This window comes from Oreochromis aureus, linkage group 7, assembly GCF_013358895.1.
Source record: "Oreochromis aureus strain Israel breed Guangdong linkage group 7, ZZ_aureus, whole genome shotgun sequence".
Taxonomy (NCBI): domain Eukaryota; kingdom Metazoa; phylum Chordata; class Actinopteri; order Cichliformes; family Cichlidae; genus Oreochromis; species Oreochromis aureus.
In genome coordinates, this window is record NC_052948.1 from 56758230 (window position 1) to 56783896 (window position 25667).

At 41.2% G+C, this 25667-nt stretch overlaps 2 protein-coding genes across 2 annotated transcripts; one reads left to right on the plus strand and one right to left on the minus strand.

The window, feature by feature from the left end:
• The first annotated feature begins 4562 nt into the window (after window positions 1–4562).
• acads (acyl-CoA dehydrogenase short chain) lies at window positions 4563–15051 on the plus strand. Its single transcript, XM_031751303.2, has 10 exons — window positions 4563–4698; window positions 6789–6949; window positions 7264–7413; window positions 7506–7617; window positions 8534–8685; window positions 8769–8939; window positions 10156–10293; window positions 12309–12404; window positions 12482–12538; window positions 12630–15051. The coding sequence occupies exons 1-10, from the start codon at window positions 4671–4673 to the stop codon at window positions 12780–12782; spliced, it is 1218 nt and encodes a 405-aa protein (XP_031607163.1). The 5' UTR covers window positions 4563–4670; the 3' UTR covers window positions 12783–15051.
• Window positions 15052–17089: 2038 nt separating this feature from the next.
• Window positions 17090–18555, minus strand: cldn5b (claudin 5b). The gene has a single exon (XM_031751322.2). It carries the CDS (start codon window positions 18422–18424, stop codon window positions 17777–17779), a length of 648 nt encoding a protein of 215 aa, XP_031607182.1. The 5' UTR covers window positions 18425–18555; the 3' UTR covers window positions 17090–17776.
• Between the last annotated feature and the right edge of the window lie 7112 nt (window positions 18556–25667).

Genomic DNA, 25667 nt, shown 5'->3' on the forward strand with positions numbered 1-25667 from the left:
TAAAAATAAAGTAACTAGAAGATATTCTTCATAGTAAATAAACCAATGGGTTTGCAAAATAGCTTGCACTGACTTTCAGAGTCAGAATCACCTTTATTGCCATTGCACAGTGTGATAAAAACTATAGCACAACGAAATTGCCTTGTGCATCCTCTAGATCAGCACCCACATTCACACAGATCTATTTACACAAAAGTTTAAATACTTAATTTTTAACAAAATTTAATCCAAGTTATAAAATAATACTTAGAACACTGCAATTGTTCTGGGCAAGGGAACACTCCATGAGAGGTGGAGTCAGTTCAGTTTTGTAATGGTACTGGGCAAATAAAACTGTTTTGCAACCTGGTGCACGGTAAAATCAAATTAGTTCCCAGAGTGTCTTTTCTCCTGAACAATATTGTTTGCTCAGCAGAGGCAGCGGGTCATGAAAAGAACATCCAGTGAGGGCAGAGGGAGTCCAATTATTTCTTTCAGCAGTTCTTATTACTCGTTTGAGGGATTTCTTGTGGTTCTCTGTGCAGTCAGCGTACCATGCTGTTATAGAGGTTTTGCACATGATGTCATGCGCATGTCACTCAAGAGCTGTCCGCCATACTGGACGTAACGATCACATCCAATCGCTGATAGGTACTTTACATGGAAATTATCATTACTTTTCCCCCGCTTACAATGGCTGTATTCTGCTGCGTGGTTGGGTGCACACAGCAGAATACAGTTTCAATTTAAAAATTGTTACAAAAGCCTTAAAATTAATATGGTGTAACACTCAATACCACCCTTTAGACTCCCACATGTTTGTTGAAAGGATCACTTCAATGTAAAATAGGACGGCTGCTGTTAGCCTTCAGCAAGCTGTATGATTTAACCAGTCTAGTATATCTGTAATCTGTAATTTCCATATTTTAATGCAACTTCTGGAGGCTTACTGCAGATTTTTTGCTGCGTAAAACAAACTGCGGTTTGCATTAATTCAGTGATTACAAGGCCCAGTTCAAAAGACTCTTGTAAATAAAAAGGAAAAAGGGAATCCTTGCACCTGGCAATGCCTAGAAGCAGCAGGTATGCCCCAGTTGAAACTGGGGTAAAGTGGTCACATGTTTTGAATCACACTTCGGAGCAGTGTTTCAAAACATCTGTGCTTCGGAAGCTCGATGCAGTATCGAAACGTCTGTTTCAACCTTCCCAACCCTACAAATGAGTTCAGTTTCCAACATAATATATAAAGCACCATGTGACTGAGTAGTCATGGCCAAATGAAGCTTTCTGTAGCATTGAAGCATGTATTGAAAAAGGGTTCATTACTTGAAGCTCTTCAACATAGTCCTATGTGGTGCCTTCTTGTGGCTAAAAGCAAAAGCTGTGTGGAGAGCAGCTTGAAATAAACTGCTTCATTAACTGCCCATTCTACAGAGCTCAGTTGACAGAGTCTCTGTGATATCAGGCTAACAAGGTGGTGCTTTGAACATCTTTTGGTTTTTTTTGTGTTGTTTGCTTTTTCTTTTGGGCGGGGGGGGGGGGTCTTATAATATGTTGGGAGTATGCTTGTGCTGTGAGGACTCTTTTGACCTTTCTTTTGGAACTATCCACTTGTCATACAGATCTCTCATGTGCTTCACTATCCTCCAGCATAGTAAAGCGAAATCTGAGTCTGTACGTCTCCGCACATATTTCAAATTTTTCAAGAACAGCCTTCTTCACCTTTACATAATCCAGAATCTCACCAATGTCCATGGCTACAAAAGCACCTTGTGCCTTACCAGTGAGAAGGGGAGCACACTGTAGTTCCCAATACTCCTGTGGCTACTGACATCCACTTGGAATCCTTTAAAAAGTTCTTAGGGAATGTTTACTGTCTTCTTCCTCATTATAAGGCTGCATTTTAGGACCTTTCTAAACAGACTGTCTCGTTAAACTGGAAGACTGAGCTGCTGTAGTGGCCTTGATGAAATTAAGTTCTGTCTGAGTCATTGCAGGATGCTCCAAAGTTGGACTCAGATGTGTTTCAGTTGCACCTTCCAACAGCAGCTGGTGTTCTCGGCATTCTGATGGCACTTCCTGCTGGAGCTGAGTGAACTGTGCTGAATCTTTTTTATCAATGCTCTTCTGCCATTGCTTATCCAGTTCCCATTGTGCCTTGCTGTCATTTTGCTTCCTCATAAAGCCACACAGGAGGTTAGAAAGTTAAGTAAGGTTTATGTGGTTCAATGGCTTGCTCTTGCTCTACTGTCTCTAGCTGACTGATGTCTGGAGGCTCATCTCTCACAGAATCTATTGGTGCTTGGTGCTTTTTTGGTCTAGCCCCTTTCTGTATTACTGCCCCTGTTGCCACCATTTGTAAAGTAGTCTGACTCCAGTGGCAAAGAAGGTGGCAGGTAAACATACTCAGCAAACATTTTGATAGTGATGGCCAAATAAAGGTTTCTGAAGCATTGACACTTGTATTGAAAAACAGGTAAGAAACACCCCTCCACTTGGTTTAACCTGGTGATGTCAGACATGACATCATCAGTACTTTAAAAGTCATTAAATTCTGGGCGGGCCCTTTTCTACAACTGACCTACAAGAAGACTCAGAGCAAATGAGTTAAATCTGCAACATAATAAAATATAAAGAACTATTTGACTGAATTTTTGATTTAATCTGCTGAATGTTTGATTTTGACAGCAATGTAATGCTTACACAAACAAAGTCAGGATAGTAAGCACAGCAATATTACTTTGGCATTAGTGCCTAATGTGTAAAAAGTTAATGTTTCTGAGACAAGTGGAGAGTATACCAGCTGCTCATCCACTTTGTCTGTTTTTTTGTTTCAAATGTGAAACGCTTGGGTTTACGTCATTAATTACATCAGCGTGCTACAGAGCTGTGCATTAAATGAAGTATTGCATTTTTTATAATCTAATTATTTTAATTACTTGATGAATCATTGCAGCCCTACCTGCCATGGTTGTGTCATCTGCAAATTTTATTACTGTATTTGAAAAGTGGGTGGAGGTGTAGTCATATGTGTAGCTGGAGTAAAGCAGTGGGCTCAGCATGCAGCCTTGTGGTGCATCATTGTTGAGTGACAGACTGAAGGATAGATGTGAACCCAGTCTGACTGTGTGTAGGTGGTCTGATAGGAAATCCTTAATCCATGCACACAATGCATTGCTGAGGCCTAGGTTGAGGAGACAATAGTACTGAATGCCAAACAATAGTCTATGCAAAGCATTCTCACACTGGTCTCTCTCTTGTCTAAGTGCTCCAGTGCTGTGCGGAGGGCTGTGATGATAGCATCCTGTTCGGCTGCTAGGCAAACTGATACTGCTCCAGGTTGGAGGGAAGAGCAGATTTTATCTGCGTCATCACCAGCCTCTCAAAACACTTGGTAATGATGGCAGTAAGTGCCACAGGTCTGAAGTCATTCAGGGTGCTAATATTGCCTTGCTTGGACACAGGAATGATGATGGCACTTTTGAAGCAGGTAGGTGCAATGGCTTTCGACAGAGACACGTTAAAGATGTCTGTGAAGACATCTGTGAGCTGTTGGGCACAGAGACTGTGCTGTTCTAACATTTGCAGACTTGAAGATGTGAAGACGACCTGGTGAATACTGTTTTTGCCTGTCTGATGCCTTTTTTTTAGGTTATCTGGCTGTGCTGTACAGTGCTTTGTCTCCCGACTGAAAAAAATGCTCTATCACACTTCCTCAGTAGGGCCTAGACTTCCATGGTCATCCAGGGCTTCCTGTTAGGGAAGGTCCCGATATGCAAACCAGGGAAAGATGAAACAAAACCAGATAATTATAGACCAATAGCACTGACTTCTAACATATGCAAAATAATAGAGAGAATGATTAATAATAGATTGGTGTAGAAAGACCAGACATTTTAATTGAGATTAAATATGATGGGACTGACAGTTAAATTCGTATGGATACCAGCACATTATGGTGTTATTGGCAATGAGGTGACAGATAAAATTGCAAAGAAGGCTGCTAAAGGAGATCCAGTTGATTTAAATATCAGTATTAGTAAAGCTGAAATGAAGAGCATGGTAAAACAGAAAATGAGGGAAAGATGGCAAAAGCAGTGGGAGGAGGAGGAAAACACAGGGAGAACCAGGAGAGAAGAGACAATTATATCTCAATTCAGATTTGGACACGCTGGGTTAAACAGCTCACCATTCATTATAGGGAAACATCAAACAGGGAAATGTAGTCGCTGTGGAATTAGTGAAACCACTGAATATGGTCTGTTGCACTGTCAAAATTATCAGGAAGGAAGAAGCTAGACTAATTCAAAACCTGGGGAAAAACAAGCTAGATATAAAGGATTTATTGCAAAGGAACTCCAGATGGGAAAGTTTTATGGCTTTATTTCAGTTTCTAAAACAGACTAATTTGTATGGAAGGCAATTTATTAATTTTGTCTATTTTTATTTTTATTTATTTTTTGATTATTTGGTATGAGCGAATTCTTGTCCACACTCCAAGGCACTTGGTGGCGGTAATGCACCACATCGTTGTTTGCCAATCGCCAAAAAACGACAAAGGAGAAGAAGAAGAAGAAGAAGAAGAAGAAGAAGAAGTTAAAAAGGGTTTCTTCTTCATAGCAAAGTATCCGACAGTACGTGAATGCAGCAGTGGGCTCGAGGACTGTGCTTCCAGCAGAGAGGAAGGTAACATGGCTGCACTTTTCAAAGCAAGAAGAGGTAGGTACATTATGAAAGAAAAGACCGAACAATGAAGGACTTTCAGAAGAAAATGCACTTGTCACTAGAAGACGATATTTCTCTAATGTTAGCTGTGCGCGAACGGAAAATTCAAACCAAGTTAGCTTAGCCCAACACATAACCACTGGTCACATGCTTATGTTATGCCAAACATATCTGTTTCCATCATTGAACACTATATATGACACTATATATGGCAGTAAAAATCCACATGTTTCCCAGCTTTGAATAACTGATATAAAAGGCGACGTATCGTAGTGGTAAGTATGTTTGTTACTGTTAGCTCCTCGGCTAAAAGGGTTACAAGTTAAAGTCGTCTAGCTGTGATCAATAACTCTAACAGCACCGACAACATTTTCGAGAGGAATTGAGGCTTTTGTGTTATCAGAGTCTGAGTGAGAGAGATTTCTTCTGTCAGGATTTTTAGAAGTGTCAAACAGGCGATGGTGAGCTCGACCTTTTACCTAAATAACGTGACGTTTAGTGGTGAGCCGGTGCCCTGTCTTTTTCTTCCGGCTGCTCACTGTAGGTGTCGCCACAGTGGATCGTCTGCCTACATCTCACCCTGTTCTCCTCTGTCAGACCGACCCTCTGCATGTCCTCCTTCACTACATCCCTCCCTGAGAAATTCCTCTTTTCCTCCTGCCTCGCGGCACCATCTTCAACATCCTCTGTCCAATGTATTTATGATATGCATGTCGAAAACCATCTCAGCCTTACCTCTTTAACTTTATCTCCTCATTGCTCAACCTATACGGTCCCTCTGATGTCCTCTTTTCTAAGCTTCTCCATCCTGCTCACTCCCAATGAAGATCTGAACACCTGTAGATGAGTCTCCTGTCTTTGTGTCAGTGCCACTGTCTCCAAACCATACATCACTCCTTTTGCTCTTGCTGCTATCCTTCTGTCAAAAATCCCTGACACTCATCTCCACCCACTCCACTCTGTTCACAGCACTGCATTAAAACAGAGTATGATTCTGTGATGAAATCAATGCATGGCTCAAGAAGACTTCCAGAAATTGCTGTCTGTGAATACGGCTTACTGTACTGTGCAAATGCAGAGAAGAAGCCTTTTATCAAAAGTGCTTATGGAACTGGCAGCTGCTGCACAGGTTTTAAACACGGAAGATGATGCTGAACCACATCCTGCATCTATTCCAATAGCATGGCCTGCCTGGAGTTCAGCCTTTCACCAACTGAAAACATTTGGATGTGAACATGAAACCAGAAATGGGACAAAGTAGACCCAAGACTGCTGAGCAGCTAGAATCCTCTAGAAGTGGACGAAGGTCCAGCATCTGCTCTCCTGAGTTCACAGGAAAAAAAGAGGGGATGCGAAACAGGACGGGATTATATTTCCACTAACTTTTTTTGACAAAATTTCCACCAAATTCTGATGCATTAAATAAAATAAAATTGAATTGAACAGATGGAATATGATGTGGCAGTAAGATACCTTCTTCATAATATGGGCTTGTTTTAGCCATTTTTCAGGCTGTTAAGACTGCAGTGTTTACAGAGCTGTGTTATTGTGGGACTGCTACAACAAGCACTGTTAATGCATCATAGCACTGATGATATGTCAGTGTAGTTAATGAGCTTTGCACTTTCAGCTGTCCTTTGTCCTGACAGTTCATGTAATAGCATAGCAAGAAAACTGAACTTTATGAATCATTACACTTGTAATAATAACATGTCACATCTGGCTCGCCCGGGGTATGTTTGAAGCTGCAGCTGGGGCTCATTATTAAGTCTTACCATCAAACCAATTAATTAAAGTTCACATGACTTTCGGAAAAAGTGCTTATGTAACTGCTGCTGGCCCTGAATGTCCTTCAAAGTTAGTAGGGTTCATCCTCTGGGGATCATGATGGTTTCTACACTCACTATAAAGTGATTTATTAACGGACTGCTGAATGTCTTAACAGCTTTTGAGGGTTTTCAGTCTGACTCCAAGTGGCTAGTGGGATGATGCTGTCACCTATAGCACACACCACTAGCATGACTAAATATTGATAAAGTTGATTTACTGAGTATTCAAAACCTTTTTCTTCTTCTCTTCCTCAGCTCTCAGCTCGTTTTTCACTGGTTGTCGAAGCCTGTCTCAGCTCGCAGAGTTACCAGAAACTCATCAGATACTCAGACAGACTTGCAGAGACTACGCTGACAGAGAGCTGTCCCCCATCGCTGCCAGACTAGACAAAGAGCATGTTTACCCCGCTAAACAGGTAACCACACAAAGCTGCACAGTGACTATTATCATAACCACAAAGATAAAGATACCAACACTTAAATTTTTTTCTCAAATTCTGAAAGTTTCTGAGTTCATCTTTAACATCCATCTGTCCAGGTTCTTAGACTGCGAATAGGCTTCACCCGGGACCAGGAAGTTCATGAAATACACAACTTTTAAATTCACTATAAAACTGAGAAGTGGAAGAACTTTGGAATTATGAAGAATAATAATAGTGCGAGATAGTAATAGAGATTCAGTGAGTTGGTCAGTAAATGCTTAGCTGTAAATATTCTTTTGGTCGTCCAGATTCAAGAGCTGGGGGCAATGGGTGTGATGGCCATGGAGGTACCAGAGGAGCTGGGTGGAGCTGGGATGGACTACCTGGCGTACAGTCTGGCTATGGAAGAAATCAGTAGAGGTTGTGCCAGCACTGGAGTCGTGGTCTCTGTTAACAATGTGAGTACAATCTGTCAGCAAAGAGAGCCGAGCGTGAACATGGCTGTGTTTGTCTTCTGATTGCTGCCTGTTCTGTGTTATTTGGCTTATAGTCTCTGTACATTGGACCGATACTAAAGTTTGGTACAGAAGAGCAGAAAAAGCAGTGGATCCAGCCGTTCACCACAGGAGAGAAGGTGGGCTGCTTTGCCCTCAGTGAGCCAGGTAAATGTGACCTGTCTGACACAAGTCTGCTTTAATTTTGAGTTGTGTAGTAGAAGAAAAACAGCTGCCTGCCACCAGGGCAGGCGGCATGGACAAGACTGTGAATATGATTACTCGAGAATGTGGAGGTATACGTCTTGATGCATGTTCAATCATCCAGGTAAGTAAATCCAAAAAAGTTGATTCTGTTCATCTGGACGTAGCGTTTTCAGTGGGAGAAACAATTCGTCACTCATCCAAGTGACTTCTTCAGTCTCAGCTGACTGCAGGTTTCCCCAATCTTATAAACAGTACATTGGCACAATAACTGAACCTAGCACCACTGAATGAACAATGGGCTGTGAGGTCAGTTCCTTGATCATTAATATGCAAATTGTCATGACCCTTTATCAACAGCCACTGATCAAAGACCGTTGATCATTGATCAATGGTTGTTGATCATTGGCCTTGAGCACCATTCACAGTGGGCTAGTTTCAGTTCATGTTTCTCCCACTGAAAATGCAATGTCCGGATGAACAGAATCAATATTTTGGGGTGGAAGTATAGGATTTTGAAATTGATACCATAGGTGCAACTACTAAACATCTAGTAGGAGGCTGAGGGGTACTAGGTCAGACTAATCTCAGCTTTGAGGTGATCAGTTTGGATCCACTCCCTGTGGGAGTGAAGGATACAGTTAATTGCCTATGTCTGATCCGCTGTACATAGTAAGTCAAAAAATCATGGTAGATGAGAATATGCCTGTATATACTCAATTCATTCAGTTCAGTTTTATTTGTATAACACCAATTCACAACAACAGCCGCTAATATATGTGAATGTGATATATGTTTAAGGGTTGTCAGGACATTACCAAATTTTAGCACATATTTTTCTTTCTTTCATCAAACTAAAGTAATTGAATTAAAATTATAGGCAATGGCAGTGATGCGGGTGCAGCCTCCACCATAGCACATCAGGAGGGAGATGAGTGGGTGCTGAATGGAACCAAAGCTTGGATCACCAACAGCTGGGATGCCTCTGCTGCCATTGTCTTTGCCACCACAGACAAGACACTGAAACACAAGGCATGACGCAGCACATTTCCGCATTCTCACTGCAGAGATGATGTACACCTGTAATGATGGGGAATGCTGTTTCTATTCTGTAGGGAATCAGTGCTTTCCTTATCCCCATGCCACACCCAGGGCTTTCTCTGGGGAAAAAGGAAGACAAATTGGGCATCAGGGCCTCATCCACTGCTAATATTATCCTGGAGGACTGCAGGATACCACTGGGATACATGCTGGGCCCACGTGGATCAGGATTCAAAATCGCCATGGTTAGCTCTGGATATTTTCTTGGTAGAGATGTAATGAAACAGACAATGATGCTTTTTTTTTTTTTTTTTTTTTTTTTTTTTTTTTTTTTATAAATGTGAAAGGCTGGTGGAGGCAGACTTTGCATTTTTAGAATTTCATTTAATCATTTTATTCAATCTTACTCGTGACTCACTTCATTTTGGGTCTTGCTCTTTTTCTCCTGCCTAGTAGCACATAACACATGCATATAACAACTGGGAGACTTGTGTGTGTGTGTGTGTGTGTGTGTAGATACTGTCATTACAGTGGGAACAAAGTTTATTTGGACATGACATACCATATGTATGTTGTGAAGCTAAGTTACTGCTAGCTTGTATTTCCACTAACATGTATTTGCTGGGAATCATGTTTGCAAACAAGATGGGTTCATTGTCCTGTAACAACAGAAATAAAGGACAGGCTTTATTAGAAAATACCTGACATTTCCTGGCTACTGTTAGTTAATGTTAGCTTACCCACTTACACAGCATAGGTAGATGGCAAAACTTGGTCTACTTACTCACTAATGTTAGCAGCAAAATACTGACTGAAGCCACATCAGTGTTTTTTTAAGTTACATTGTAATGTATTCAGATTTTGGCAAAAACCATTCAATACAGGTAATGGGCCCTCGTAGGGCTGCAGCTATCAAATATTTTAGTAATTTAATAATCAATCTATGAATGAAGTAATTGGATAAGAAATACTTTTCCCTTATTAATCAGCAATGATAAATATTCAAAAGAGAAAAAATACAGGTCTTTCAAAACAAACTGGTCATTGATTGCCATTTCTAAAATGGAAATCAATGTTTTTTTGTTTCATTCCTCATCTGATTCATTTGTGGGGAAAAAAACAAAACAAAAACAAAACCCTTTGTGGTTATCTGCCATGTTAAATGTTGTTGTTATATAGATAGATATGTGTATATATAGAGGTGTGTGTGTGTGTGTGTGTGTGTGTGTGTGTGTGTGTGTGCGCGCACACACACACACAATATCGAATTATTCAAAATACTTGATGGATCATTGGAGACCATTGTATATTTGGACATGGCTCCTTGACATGGTTTAATATAAAACAAGGTGAAGCCTTTTCTCTCCCGACGCTTTCAGAATTGTGTGCATTGTTACAGTTTTCCCATTTTATACAGGGGGGAAAAAAGTAACCGTAACCTCCCATCTTTGTGTTGCACAGCAAACGCTGGACAGCGGGAGGATCGGCATTGCAGCTCAGGCTCTCGGTATCGCTCAGGCTTCTCTGGAATGTGCTGCTGATTACGCACACAAACGAACTGCATTTGGAGCTCCCATTGGCAAGCTGCAAGCCATTCAGGTAACAGGAGAGTTATAACAACTGTTATTTTACTGTATTTAAAACATTTCTAAGTGATGTTCACTGATGTTCACTTCTGTTGCTTGCCTGGATGTTGAGAAGTTTATCTTGGGACACATTTCTACACAAAGCCCTGATTTTTAGCATGTAGCAGTTGTCTCTGAAGGAACATTTATTCGAGTTCACGGGAAGCCTTGATGTCACGTTTCCTCTGACAGTATGCTAAAATCACAAAGCTTTTTATTTTAAGATATTCAAAGTAAAGCCAGAAGTATATTTATACTGGAAGACCAGGTTGTACTCATCAACTTTAGATGCTCCATTTCTCATGTAATGTATCAGTCTCTGTTTCCATTGTGTTATGGATGGTAGGGGCTCATTTATAAACCTTTTGTATATATGAGAAACGTGTTGTTCCGAGCTTTATGATTCATATCGCATTCTTTATTGTTCAGGATGTAGTGTCTTATTTGAAAATATCTATAAAAGTCTTTAGAGGGGAGTTGGAATTGTTCCTAAATGACTTGAGCTTTGTTTTGTTAGATAATTGATTTATTGTATTAAGGAGATTTGTGCATTTAGCATATTAAAGGTAAACACAGGAAATCGTGCAGGTAATGATTGGAATAGAAACAAAAGTCTGGGCAGAAGGTTCATCCTCACTACTTCGACCCTTCCAAATAAAGAGAGGAGCAGAATATTCCATCGTGTTAAATCTTTCTTTATTTGTCTAATGACCTTAATATAATTGGCTTCAAATAATTGCTTGAATTTTGCTTTGAGTGTAATTCCTAGATACTTAAATCCTTGTATCCTGAGACATGTGTAGACATAGCATAAGTGTTGGAATGGAAAGAGGTGGGTTTATAATAAAAAGTAGAATATCATCAGCAAAAAGAGCTGTCTTATGGGTTATTCCTCCTCTATTCCTTACATTTGTATATTACACCTTATGGCTTTGGCCAGGGGCTCTATACTAATGGCACAAAGGATGGGTGATAAAGAATCCCCCTGCCTCACGCCGCTTTCTATCTTGAATAAATCAGAGCAGCATCCGTTAACCCTGACCCTTGAGCTAGGATCTTTATAGAGAGTGTTGATCCATGTAGCAAATGTTTCTCCAAATCCCATTGTTATCAGTGTTTGTTCCAGGAACACCCAATCCACTTGGTTGATCGCTGTCTTGGCATCCAAGATGAAAACATTGAAGGCGTGTTGTCTCTTTCTCCTGTTGAGTGTAAATTCAGAGCTTTCTTTTTACTAATAATACCTTGATGGCTGTTAAGGAATCCTGTTTGGTCACATTTCACGTGTGTGTGTGTGTGTGTGTGTGTGTGTGTGTGTGTGTGTGTGGTTTTGTTTTGTTTTGTTTTGTTTTGTTTTGTTTTTTTAAATATATAATTTTTTGAGTTCTACAGGCTAGGATGGATGTTAAAATTTTGTAGTCTACACATAAGAGGCTTATTGGTCATTAACTTGTACAGTTTCTGGGGTCTTTTCCTTCTTTGTGCAAGAATGCAATAATTGCTTCTGACTATGATTTTGGAGTATCTCCTGAATTTAGTGCATACACACAAATGCTACGCAAGGACTAAATGGGCATTTGCTTGTGATGCTGGGTAGCTAGTGAATCATTTGGGTTAGCAAGTAAGCTAGGATTAGCTAATATAAGTCAGACGAAAGTTTATCCAATTTAGTTGCTTACACAAAGGAAATCTTCCAGGGTTTTGAGGCAACTGTTGATATTTGGAGCTATAGAAATAAAACTGTTTGTAATTCAGTTCAAATCAAATTCAGGGCAAAATTAGAAACGGCTTCAGTACAGTATTCTGCTGCTGCATTCAGATTGCAGGCTTAGAATGGTCCATCTAGTTTCTAGCAAGGCATAGCTAATAAAGTGGCTGGCGAGTGTGTGTTGTATACCTTCCTCCCATTCACTGCAGGGCATACAGTATATATGGTGCTTGGCAGTGTTGTGCTGAATGTAGTTTTCTTGATGTTTTTAATACATGTAGTTCAAACTGGCAGACATGGCTGTGGCAATAGAGGGCGCTCGACTGCTCACCTGGAAGGCTGCGCTTCTTCGAGACTCAAAGAAAGCATTCACTAAGGTACTGTCACCTCTGAGTTAAGGTTTGCATTTGATAGAGAATATCAGACATCACTGTTGGCTCTTCTTCTCCTGCAGGAAGCTGCAATGGCCAAACTAGCAGCGTCTGAAGCTGCAACTTTCTGCTCACACCAGGTAACAAAGCAGTAGTAATGCAGAGTCAAGAAATGAACACATACAGACCCTTCTTCTTATTGTCGTATATTCTTTTTGCACTTCAAATCAGGCGATCCAGGTTCTGGGTGGGATGGGTTACGTGACAGACATGCCTGCTGAGAGGCACTACCGTGACGCCCGCATCACGGAGATCTACGAAGGCACCAGCGAGATCCAGAGACTGGTGATCGCCGGCCAGCTGCTGAAAGAATACCAGTTATAAATGGACTGCTATCGCTGTCTGTCTACCTCTGATGTGTGATCAGTCAGCTCAGACTCCACCTCATCCTTTAAGACAAAGAGGCCTTTCTCATCTTACTTGACAGCATTGGAACGACTTTGAAGCCAGTTAGATTGGAGATGACACTTTTCAGGGTATTTTATGCCGTCATGGCTGAAGGGAAAACGGGAACCAGTTCAAATCCACTAATCTGCCCACCTAGCCTGACCTAAGCGTCAGTTCACCCACATTTTCTTCCTAAGTGATTTTAGGATATGAACCACCACAGAGAACCTTATCGAAGCTGCTAAAGTCAAAAACAACTGGGGGATCTCTTCTGGATATGAATGCAGTTCCAGAGACTTGGAGAATCCATGCCAAGAAGCATCAAATCTCAAACAGACCTGAAATATAGTAGAAAACTTTAAGCTTCAGATTTCAGGAACATAAACATGGCAGTGTAGAGTGGTTTACAAATGCAAATAAAAGTATGAAAATTGCAAAACACTAAAAATTACAAAATAATTGGTGAAATGAAAATGAATAAAGGCAGAGTGCGTTCCAAAAATCTGTTGTGCTTATAAAGGTTCCTCACTGAGAGATGTGACCCAGAAGTATCTGTGTGGTGGTCGTAATACTAAGATCATGTACATAATAATACAAATACTAAGGAAAGGAGCTTCTATGCTTCCTCTATTGCTTCCATCTGACTGTTCATTAAAACAATTAAAGGCAATCAAATAAGCCATAAACATGGAGGAGGAAACAAGTTCCACTGGATCGTAGCAGGAAAATATGAGAAAATAAGATGCGTTCTATTTTATAGGCAATCACTGGGACGTCGCAGGGTGAACCGCTGTAATTTCTATACAAAGATGCAGCCAGTTCACTTTAGTAAAAGCCACCATTCTGCTTAGAGCAGGGAGAGGCCATCGACCAGAGTAATCCAGTGTGACCTCATGTTTAATACGAGCGCCTCTTTGAAAACAGCCGTCCCTGTCACTGTGTGGCTGTGCCATGTGTGTGAAGTAGCTGTGGCCGCACAGTGCAACATTCGGGCTATACTCTAACACACTGGCACTTTCATTTGTCACAGACTTTTTCATTCACATTTGCGTGACTCGATTAAAAATTCTCCTGAATGTCAAATTCATACAAATACATCTGCCGTATGACCAGCCACAAAAATTCTCCTGTTTACAACTGTCAGTCACAAACAGACACTGAGCCTCTTTATTAAACCCAGCAGATTTTTAATGCGTTAAGAAGCGTAATATGCGTAGATATTAGTCTGGCACTAAATCTTCCTCCTCCTTGAAATTGCCAACCTTTGTAATCGTGGGATATTTTTCACAGGCTGTTCTTGTTTATTCGACCTCCATAAACAACAGTGTTCGAACACATTTTGGCGCTGTAAGGTGCGCATATTGTAGTTTCAACATAGTGGACATTCGTCACGCCGATGAGGAGAAACAAGTGAAAGGCTGTTCCAATTCTAAGCTCACCACGCTTCACTTTTCCTAAGTCCTTAGCAATTTTCCTACCTTTAAAAAAAGGAAAAGTAGTAGGAAGGAAGAGAGGTTGGGAATAGGAAACAGAAGGTACTTTTTGAACACACCCAGAGCGTATTATGTGTATTGTACGCGTTTGCAACCATTTTGAGACATATTTCTCTCTCCATATATGACGACCTTTATTTTCATTGGTTACTATTGGACTTGTCACAGTGTGGGTTGGTGCTATGAGCAAACACTGTGTAACGTAACTCTCTGGGATCATGAATATTACCCACCTTCGATGGTGTGTCATTGGTTACTATTGGACTTGTCACAGTGTGGGTTGGTGCTATGAGCAAACACTGTGTAACGTAACTCTCTGGGATCATGAATATTACCCACCTTCGATGGTGTGTCATACGTGAACTGGAGGACAAATAACTTTTTTTGTGCCTCCTATGAGGAGGTTCAGCCACCAGTGGGCGACAGAGTGCCTTCATCTGTAGCCCATTAATTACTGATTGAGTCATCAATCACTGCACTATAATCACAGACACATGATCAGCGTACTCCCACTTGCCGACTACAGTTTTGTCAAGATAATAAAGGGTTGAAGGTGGTCACTTTTTTGATTTATATGTGAATGTTAGAGGTTGTGTAATAAGCTCCTGTATATCTGCCTCACATACCTCCTGTGCCTCAGTGACTTGTACATATTTTATCGTAACGCATAGTGTGCAGATGTTGATAATAAAGAATTGATGGTGCCATAAAAATGATTTGTGAGTGAATAAAAACTGTAAATTTTGTCCCGTCACATAAAAGACATCAGCAACAATGCTCCGGTAGGCTGTGGGGTTTACATGATGCTCAGTTGGTACTAAGGGTATAAAACTGCAACTACTGCCAAAAACTTCCACCCTAAAAGTGAATCAGTCCCCGCAGACTTTCATGTTAGTATGTCCAACTTTAAAATTGAAGCTTCATAGCTGAAAAAAGGATTGGATTGCAGACAGTTTCAGTTTTTAAATTACTCATATTAAAGTTTAAAGTCAGTCATAATTGTGATCGAGAACTTATCATGGAGCACGGTATCCCTGTTTCCTTACGACAGACCTATGAAACTAATAAATGATGTCACAGTAGTGAAGGAGGACAGCTAGGGACAGCATGAGATGGAGGCAGACGATCTGCTGTGGCAACCGCTAAAGGGAGCAGCTGGAAGACAAAGAAGACAGGGCTCCATCTTTTATATACAGTCTACATAAACATGCAAAACATTCATGACTGTCTTTGCTCTCTTGGGCTATCGTGAATGCTTTCTGAACACTGAATACTTACTAGATCAGTGGAAACATGTTGATTGTGTACTGAGCTTAGTCCCAGTGTTATCCATGTTTTAGAATGATGTATAGTTGGAAGCACTGGGAATGCAGGAGAATAGTGTTCTTACCTTGTCATTTCTAGCTTTTATATCATTTGGATAGAATTCTGGCGTTAACGTGCTTAGACATGTGTTTAATCAAATAGTTCTTTCTTCAGGTTCTGATAAAAACAGAACCTTTTATCTTTTTTCAGGTAATTACATTCAGTTGTCAGGGTTTTTTTTTTTCTTGGTCTTTGAAGTTCTCAGCTAACTCCAAGTTTGCACCATTGATCTTCTAGACTTTTGTTGTCTAAACACACTTATAGTATTTACAGTGTAGTGGGTTTGGCTGCATTCTCTTTAAGCGACACTAAAACCCACACAGGCTTCTCTTTGAAAAGTGGAAGTTGTTGTTCTACTTGCTTGGAATCTCAGTCACAGGGGAAATGTTCGTGCGATTGGCCACATACTCTGTGTGTGTGTGTGTGTGTGTGTGTGTGTGTGTGTGTGTGTGTGTGTGTGTGTGTGTGTGCTGTGCGGGGTTGTTGTTCTGATGGTGTTTGTGTGCATGCTTTTCTTTTCTGTTTATGCACATGAGGGCAGTAATTGCTCCACTCTCCCAGATCTAGGCCAAACTTCCTGTTGCTGGAGTTGCACCCTTTTGATTGCACAGACCCTAATGATGTGCTGGATGCACTGTACAAATGGCTCTCCCATGTACCACTCTGTTACGGTGTAAGAACCAGGAATCTGATTATTTGCCATCATTTTTCTATTTTTAGTTTCCTTTACAGACAAACCTGCTGATGACACTGTCACCCCTACTTTATGAAAGTACCAGAAGGCCAGAAGACCTTTATAAAAGAAGTGAAGCTCATGGTAATATCAGAGCGTGTGGACCATCATGTTAGTACAGTGACAGCAACAGTCTAGATCTTTTTAAAGCACCCACTGAGATGCCTAAACCAACAGCCAGTAAACATCCCATCCCGGGTTAGGCTGCTCTGTGACGGTTGTCTTTGTTATACTCGAGATTCTGGATTGGTTTGTTGGTCCAAATGGGAAACAAAAGACATTAAAGCCCTGAAACTGTGAGTGCTTCAGTGAGAGGGTGTGGTGGCTCTCTTGTGCTGTGGAGGGTATTTTGCTTGTGTGCTTTGGGTTCTCTTGTCCCCCCGAGAAGGAAACAACACCTTGTATTTCTTCAATGCCTCACCATCAGTTAGCTCTTTTAATGTGTTTTCCTTACAGGATAAAATTAGAATAGCTAGCAAATGTTCTTATAAAACATATTGAGCGTAGTTAGTTGGGGGAAAAACTGTTGCACCATCTTGTGTTCCAAAGTGGTATTACACGAACACACATCCTGGTCCTAGTTCAGCTTCATTTCTCTTCATCACTGTACACAGATGTTTTGGACAGAAATCGGAAGCACTTGTTTTGTCACATTATTTCGATCACTTTATTATTAAAGGTTTTAATTTGCTTTTACAAAACGGACCTTAGAATTTTCTGCAACTGAAATAGTTCATTTATTTTCCTCTCGATTTTTTGATAACAGCAGGCAAATGCATAGTGATTGATTGACCGAGATATACATAGTAAAGGCAGACAAGTGGGTTTTTTTTCTTCTTTATTAGAAAAAGTACTCTAAAAAAAAGACCAGAAGACATAATGAGAAATACAAACTGTCCCCTTGATTAGAGCCTGGGTGCGCAGGGTTGGAATCATTGCCAACCCTGCGAAATCTCACAAGCATCGAAATAAGTCCACTGACTGAGAGAGAAAGAGGAAAACATATTTATACCGAAGCTGTTCAGAGGCCGAGGCTCAGCACTCAGCCTCAGCAGCCACATGGTATTTAAAGGCTCCTGGCAACAAATTCAACATCTGTTCAATCCTAAACTGCGTTTCTCAGGAGTGAACTGTTGACTACTTCCGCTATTGGACAAATATTACACAACATTCAGAACAGTAACTCGCATATGTGACACGATCGTGCTCAGGAGTTACAGTTAAGCTTCAAATGAGCGCCCTCAGTACGTCACATCAGTATGTATAGAGGCGCCGCATCTTTCAGAGATTCTGGCAAAACTGCTACAAATCAAAGTGTCCTGTATACAGTGTCTTCCAGTTTACACATACAGGTTCTTGTGGAACTCTTCGTTCACTGCGATCGTCTTGGTGGGAGTGTATTTCATGGAATTTGCGCCCCTGACCATCTGGGAGAAGGAGCAGCAGAGCAGGGTCCCGCCGAGCAGCAGCAGCACGGACGCCGCCCAGCCCACATAGATTGCCGCTCCGATCTCTCTCTTCTTGGAGGAAGGGATGTTGGGGTTGTTGAAGTCCAGTATGATGCGGTGGGCCATCCAGCAGAGCGGGACGAGCATGAAGAGTCCGCTGATGATGTAGATCACCCCCCCGGCGCGAACCACTCTCGACTTTATCGTCTCATCCCTGATGCAGTTGGTGCACTGCGCTCCGGCCACCGTGACCGCTAGGGCGACGATCCCCAGGACGCCGGAGATGACCGTCAGGGCGCGCGCCGTCTGATGATCCTGCGCGAGAGCCAGCATGGAGTCATGGACTTTGCACTGCATCTGGCCGGTACTCTGCACCACGCAGGACATCCACAGTCCCTCCCAGAGGGTCTGAGCCACCAGGATGTTGGAATCGATGAAGGCGCTCACCTTCCACATGGGCAGCCCGCAGGCGACCATCGCCAGCAGAGAGCCCGTGACGCACAGCGCCAAGCCCAGGACCTCCAAGCAAGCAGTGAGCATGGCTTCTTGCAGCTCTTCTGATGTTTTTTTATGTGGGAGGAGAAGCGACGGAGTCTTCTGGTTGCTGTCTGCTCTCTACTGTCCTGTCCTGACGCCTTGTACAGTGTGCGCTCTCAGGCTGCTCTTTTATCACACTGCTGCTCAGCCTCCTGCAAAACAGAAGCCACAAACTTTGAGCCAATCAGCTACGAATGCATCTTTGTCTCAGCCAATTACAAGCGTGCATCAGCAGGCACGCTCCTGTGTGCAGCGAACCGGAGTTCAGTCTGTGGGATGGCTTAAACACTAGAAACCACATATTGATACAAATAGGCAAATATCTTAATTCTTCACGAATGACTTGTACGATAATTAACTTGTGTTAATTGAAAAAAGGAAGGTCTGAATTTGAATCTTAATTAGTCAGATTAAAGTTTGGATTGAGCAGTTTAAAATTTTGAAATCTGTTGATTCTCTCAAAGTGAACCAAACCTGCCAGTTAAATGACTGAAATGCTTACCCTGATTCCATTTTTGTCTTTCCTCAAACGCCCTCACTGAAGTCAAGATTTTAAAACTGACAGTTCCCACCCCATACTTTGACTTGAGTGCCATTACATAAAGACAGATGCCTTCAATAGTCAGAGATGCCTTTATATATTTATGCACCTCACTGCAATTTATATTTTAATTGCATTATATTGGCGTCACCAATAAAAACCTTTCGCTTTGCATAGGACTGACCTTCATACACTCACCACTTTATTAGATACAGATGTTACTAATACAAATATCTAATTCCCCATGGTAGTGAGTTAATGCATTTAGTCATGTAGACACAGTGAAAACAACTGGCTGAAGTTCAAAGCGAGCGTCAGAGAAAGTCCTTGCCTCTGACTGGCTAACCCTGCTTTAAACATGGATATACTCAAACTTTTTAGCAGTCACATGTGGTCTTAAAAATGATCCCTGAGTTTGCTGTACATTGGACTAAGTATCTTTGTAAATACATCATTCTTCCTACTCTACAAAGATCTTTTTACTTCTAAAATATGAAGCCCAGAATCAAAGCAGAGACCGTTATGTGAAATGTTTGAATGAGGTCACACCCAGGGTTGATTCTATCAGCTTCTTAATGGGAAAACAGAAGTTAACATAGCCTCTGTGTGTGTGTGTGTGTGTGTGTGTGTGTGTGTGTGTGTGTGTGTGTGTGTGTGTGTGTGTGTGTGTGTGTGTGTGTGTGTTTACTGCAGAGAAAATGATGCATGCTGATAGAAGCTGGACCACACCTATAGTAATTACTCTACCACCAGTGGGGTCCCAGAACATCAGTGTTTTAGGTTTTAGTTACAAACCTACTCGATGTCCCACTGTAGACAGAGGGGGAGCAGTGCTATTAGGGAGTGGAGGGGGGTAAGAAGGGCTGATTCACATATTTGTATGCCACACAGTAAATAAACACAAATGGGGTGGAGGTAGAAAAGAGGCATTGTAATAAAGACCTTCTACAAATCTCCAAACCACTAAAATAGAAAATAGTGACTAACATGATGTAGGGATTGCTGAGCTTCGTTGAATCAGATTGGACAGTTAATGTCTTAACATACATCAGGGGCTTGGGTTGAGATTGAGTTTAGTTTTAGCCATGTGTTAAGTGGGCAAACTGTCTGATACATTTTGGCTGTGGATTTTTTTTTTCAAGTGAAATGTTCTATAACGAGAAATGAACCAAACACTATTCCTAACCTTAATAGGTCACCTGGCAGAGGTTAAGCAGTTTCCAGATTCCAGCAGTTAAATCTTTTTTGTCTCTACCAGCTGTAGTACCGTTACAGACGGGCTCAACCAGAACAGGAGTAAATCTGATCTAAACTGAGGTAGATTAATGTGTGGGCAAGATGAAAACAGTCAAACAGAAAATGTTTGCTGTTACTGAAAACGTGATGGCCAATTCATGATCACGTTTTCAGATTAAGGGCAGAGGTAGCAGGTGCTGGTCCAGGTTGGACGTCAGCATGCCGACAAATGACCCTTCTCAGGAAAAACATAATCAGCTCTCAGCCTGGAAAACTCATTACTACAAGAGCTGTTTTCTCTCTCACACACACATACACACACACATGCATATAAAGGAGAAGAGTCATGATGTCACGTAGTAGGTGAGTGGGTCATGTAAATTGGGTTCCTGTTGGCTCAACAACACGATAGCAACCGCTGCTCTAATCAAAACTCTGACTGCTGTCACTGCCAGCAGAAAGAATAGTTATTGAAAAAACTGTGTGTGTGTGTGTGTTTGTCTACATAATGTGTGTAAAATGCACGTGTGTCCTCAGAATTCCAGATGCTTCCTCCTTTTTTTCTGTGTTTACAGCCACACAGAAATGCTTCCAGCAAGCATAATTCCTGATGAACAAACACTGAGGTCTACTTTCGGTGAGTAAAATCACATTTTGTGAAGATTAGTCCAACATAAGAAATATAAATAAGACCAAAGATGCCAGGAGACACTGAGGCGACTTAACTGGACTCTGATGATCACAACTCAGGTTACCTGACTGTATTTTTCTGCACTCCTCTTCTTTCTGCACTATTGAATTCAGCTTAGCATAGCTAAGTATAGCGCTGCATATTTCCACTTCCTTTCACTGCACTGGACTCAGCTCAACCTAGTTTCAGCCCCAGCTCCACTCTAATTCACATTACTCCCACTTTTCACTCCACAGAATTCCAGATCTTTCCTCTAGGTCACAACTTGTCTCTGTGTAAAGCATGAGGTGGTTTGTGGTTTTGTGGAGTCCACTGTGAACATTTTCTTACTGCTCTTTTATTTTGTCTTTTTTCTATTGCTGGATTTTATTTGTCTTTATTTTATTTGTCTTTAAGGTATTTACACTCCTGTCATTTTAACTGTGCTATAAATTTAACTGACTTGACCTAACTAACTATACTTACTTCACTTGCTCCTCACTTTGGTCAGCTCAGCTCAGCTTCAAAGTCAATTTTGAATTCAACTCTTATTCAACTGTGCGCTGGGCACTGTGCATTTTGCTAATTTTATTTAACACACCTTATCTTAACTTTGGTTTACATGACTTTAATCCATAGATCCCAGCTGAACTCATTTCCAGGTCTGAATCACTTTACTTCACTGAACTTGACTCATTTCTAACGACAGCTCCAATTCATTTCACTTTACAGGGTGTGTGGAGGCTTGTCTGGAATATAATTACTTGAGCTTGAAAAATTTAGAATGAATATCTTCATGAGGAGGTATCTTTTTGGGCTTTGTTGTGACTACTTGTATGCTTTGTCCTGGCGGTATTTTGCTGTGACGTGCTAGAAGCACTAGTACTGTCAGGATGTCCTGTCTGTTATCACTTCCCTTTGTTGCTCATTGTTCTCTGAACCATTGTGGGGACTCTCCTCTTTTTCTCTTTAACTCTTTTATAATCCACAATCAAATGTCAGCTGCTGTGAGTTTTTGGCACTTTTAGAGGTGTAAGACTTTGGCACATTGTTGTGGTAACTTCACTATTGTCCTGGTACCAATGTTTGCCATGTGAGCCAGCAGTTTGGTGTCTTCACTGTTGGTATTCCTGTGTGTGTGTGTGTGTCTGTGTTTTTGTTTTGGGCATAATTCAGCTCAAAATATAAACACGAACTGTCCAAATTTGCCCTGTCTAACAACAGTTTAAAAAAAACCCTGCAAACCTTTCGGGATCCTGATCCAGATCCGGATCTAAACCGGTTGGTTGTTTGGCCTACTCCAAACAACCAACCAATCAAGCCAAATAAAATAACTTCCTTGGCAGAGGTAATTAAAGACATTTGAATGTAAAACAGCAAATTCATGAGAGTTAAAATTCTAGTGTTGGGCCATATTAAAGTAAAGTGTTGGTGCTTTGGCGTTGCGTTCCTCATAAATAACTCCAGTGAGTGTTAGAGGTGGGCAAATACATATATTGATAGTATCGATAACAACACTAGTATTGGTATTGGATCGATACTAGTGCTAGTGCGGGAGGATCGATACTTTGTTTCTATTATCTATGTTTACTGAATTGTGTGGAATTAAAAATAATATACCTCAAACATCCATAATGAAAAATATCTGAATCTTTTTGTGTTGACTGTCAGGTCTATTTTATTTATAGCTTATAGCTCATACCCATTCACATTTCAGGTCTCCAAAAAACCCAGTTTCCATGAAAGGCTGAAAGATGTGCTTTTATTGTGTTAACTCATTATTGCAGAATCACAGTGATTTAGTAACAATTAAAACGTGTTCAGAATTTGCAAACTTACGATGATTCATGCCATAAATCATGATACACTGCTTTCCCCCAAATCAGCAGTATCGCACACCACTAATGACTGCTACAATGCAATATTATGGGTGTAACATCTCAGAGTCTCCACTCCGTTACATATTCCATATGTATGGGGAATGACCCCCCAAACCCCACCATGGAATGACGTCAGTGACCTTTGAGGTCATTGCATGGTGCACCTTCATTAATTTTGTCTTAGGTTATAGTTGTTTATGGCCAAAGAATCCTTGCACTCTGCATTTTTATTTTTACATTTAGATGGTCTTGGTTAGAGCAGTGACGATCAGCCTCTGGACCAATTTTTTCAGGCCAGTCTCTGTTGATTGTAATCAAGTTAATTAATCCAATCTAATTTTTAATAATTGTCAACCTCCAGGAAAAAACTGACTCAAACCCTGCTTCTGTTTGATTTCTAGCTTTAAACTCATCGGGGACTCTCCATGGAACACTGATGGCATCCGCATACCCACCTCCAGACTCTCGGGAATACAACTCCCATTTTGTTCTTCAGATTCCTCGCTCTTTATAGCTTGGGTCAGCTGCTTAATGCCTGGGAGGATAAAAAACTTAAAAGGCATTTTTAGGGAACTAGTCCACAGGTTCCTTTCCATTCAGGGAGTTTAGCTCTCAGCTTACGATCCCCACAAAGCCACCACACATCAGCTCTTCCAGTAATATGGCTAACAAACTAATCATTGAGGTAAGAGTCCTTGGCTTGTGTTATGTCATGGGTGACATTGCACCAGCTTCAGTCACGCAGGTCCCGACCTTGCCCATTCCTATAAAAACAGATATAATTTCCATGGTATGTTTTGGAGGGGTTATGGTTTTACAGGTGGGTACAAACAATGCAAACAAGTCTCACACAGGAGCACTGAAGTGCAAGCAAACAACCAGAGAATACATGCTAAACTAGCTGGATGTCAGCTGAAATGGTGATGTGGCCAGGATTGGCCTAACAAGTGCACACGCCACAACTAGAAACATTAGCTCGGTAGGCAGTCCAAAACACACAATCTAACATTATTTTTGTCAGTGTAACCTGTCTCTATTTCTAATACGTTTATTATGTTTATGGTCATTACTCCTGTGAGGTTTGTGGTATGTGTTGCAGTGTAAACCGGTATGTAGATCCAGGATCTGTGTCAGTGATTAGTATTTTAAACACTTCAAATGGGTTGGTGCCTGACGCCCAAATGCCTAATGCATCCAACCCTCTGTCCCCTATTTCAGCATTTTTCAAAGATCTTATGACCCTATGTTCTTGGCCCACTTTCTTTACAATGGTGAGGTGACTCTTTATTTTGTGTTTTAGCATGTATCCCCAATCATGACCTCTATTAGCTGCTACAAAACACCATGCATTACATTTGCCCGTTGTTTGACTTGTGCTGATGTCTACATAATTTAGTTCTGTGTCCCCCTTTTCTCCCACACTGTTATCAGACCTAATGTTACAGTCAGTAGCAACACTAAGACCCTCATTTCTTTATCCCTGCTTATTTCCTACCTAATCAGGATGATCGCTGTGGAGAATCTTTACTGATGTTGAGTTGTTTGCCCTCTATTGGATTAGCTATGCTAGACTTTTGTTTCTGTAATTTCATCACATTTTTTATTTCACAATTTTTATACATTATAAGCACAAAAGAGCACCTTTACTCTCACTTCCCCCCATCTAGTCTTGCTTCCCACCTCACTTGGTGGTCATCATTCCTCCTGCCCTTTTTCCTTTCAGTACAGTCCCGTGCCCAGTGTCGGCCCCTGCCACAGTTGTAGCAGTTTCTACCTCTAACCTTGCTTTGTCTTGGCCTTCCCCTGCTTCTTCCTCTCCTCTGATTTCCCTGTTTAACATCCAAAAATGGAATGGGAGAGATGAATCTGTTGGCTTGGCAAAGGGTTTTGTATTGTTACATAGCGTGTACTGAGAGGTGGTGGCTGTCCACTGCGGGCAGCTTACTGATAGTAGTAGAGATTTTTGTGGTAGAAATAGATGCAATGGGGCAGTTGGTGATTGTCCTCCGCTACAGCACGGGGAAGGATGAAGCCTTGGGCCTACAGGGGGCTTGTGTAATCATCCTCTTGCTTCCCAAAGGCTTGGGTGACTGGAGGATACAGTGTGGGTTGAGATTTTTGCGTGGGCTCTGGTAGGGTCGTATCTCCTCCAGCCTCAGATTGTTTTTTGCCCTCAATTTTAGTTTGCTTAAGTTTTCAGCTTCTTCTAACCACGCAATCATGTGTGCATGTCCAATTTTCTCTAATTTGCTCTTACTTTTGCTGCTTTATATTTTCCACTAACTGTTTACATTTTTCAGCATCTAGCTTCCTCTCAAATTCGAATTCCTTTTTGCCGTTAGGGAAAAAGCACAACTGCTCTCGGGTCTCTATGACACATTAATTCTGTGTCATCCGGCGTGGAGTACATCCAGTTCCGGTTTACTACAATTACTGCAATTATTGCAATTACAACACATCAGTTTCCCCCTCCTTTTTTTGCCTGTCCTGTCCGGCAGTGTAGCTATCAGAATTGTTGTTTGAAGGCCAAAAAAATGCCCAACAAATATGATGGTGATATTATATTAGTCAAATTGTGTGTATGAGCATACTTGTTTTCATAAGGTTTAAGTTTCTAATAGTGTGTGTAGGGAACTACAGCCCTGCCCCCAGGACACGAAGTAGGCATGGAGGAGAACTGGGCTGCAGACATCCAGAGGCCCCCCCAGAGCACGAGAGCCCCAGGAGGACCACCGCTTATCCTGTTTTATTTTATTGTTTCTTTTACCTTAGCTCAGTATATCTTTACTTTATCTATAGATAAAGTTAGCACCGCTAGGATTCACAGGACAGCCACAGTGGAGACACTGACACTCGATTTCCAACCTTCTCTAGCTTTTATTAGAATATTCTTATTATACTATTTTAATGTGTACAACT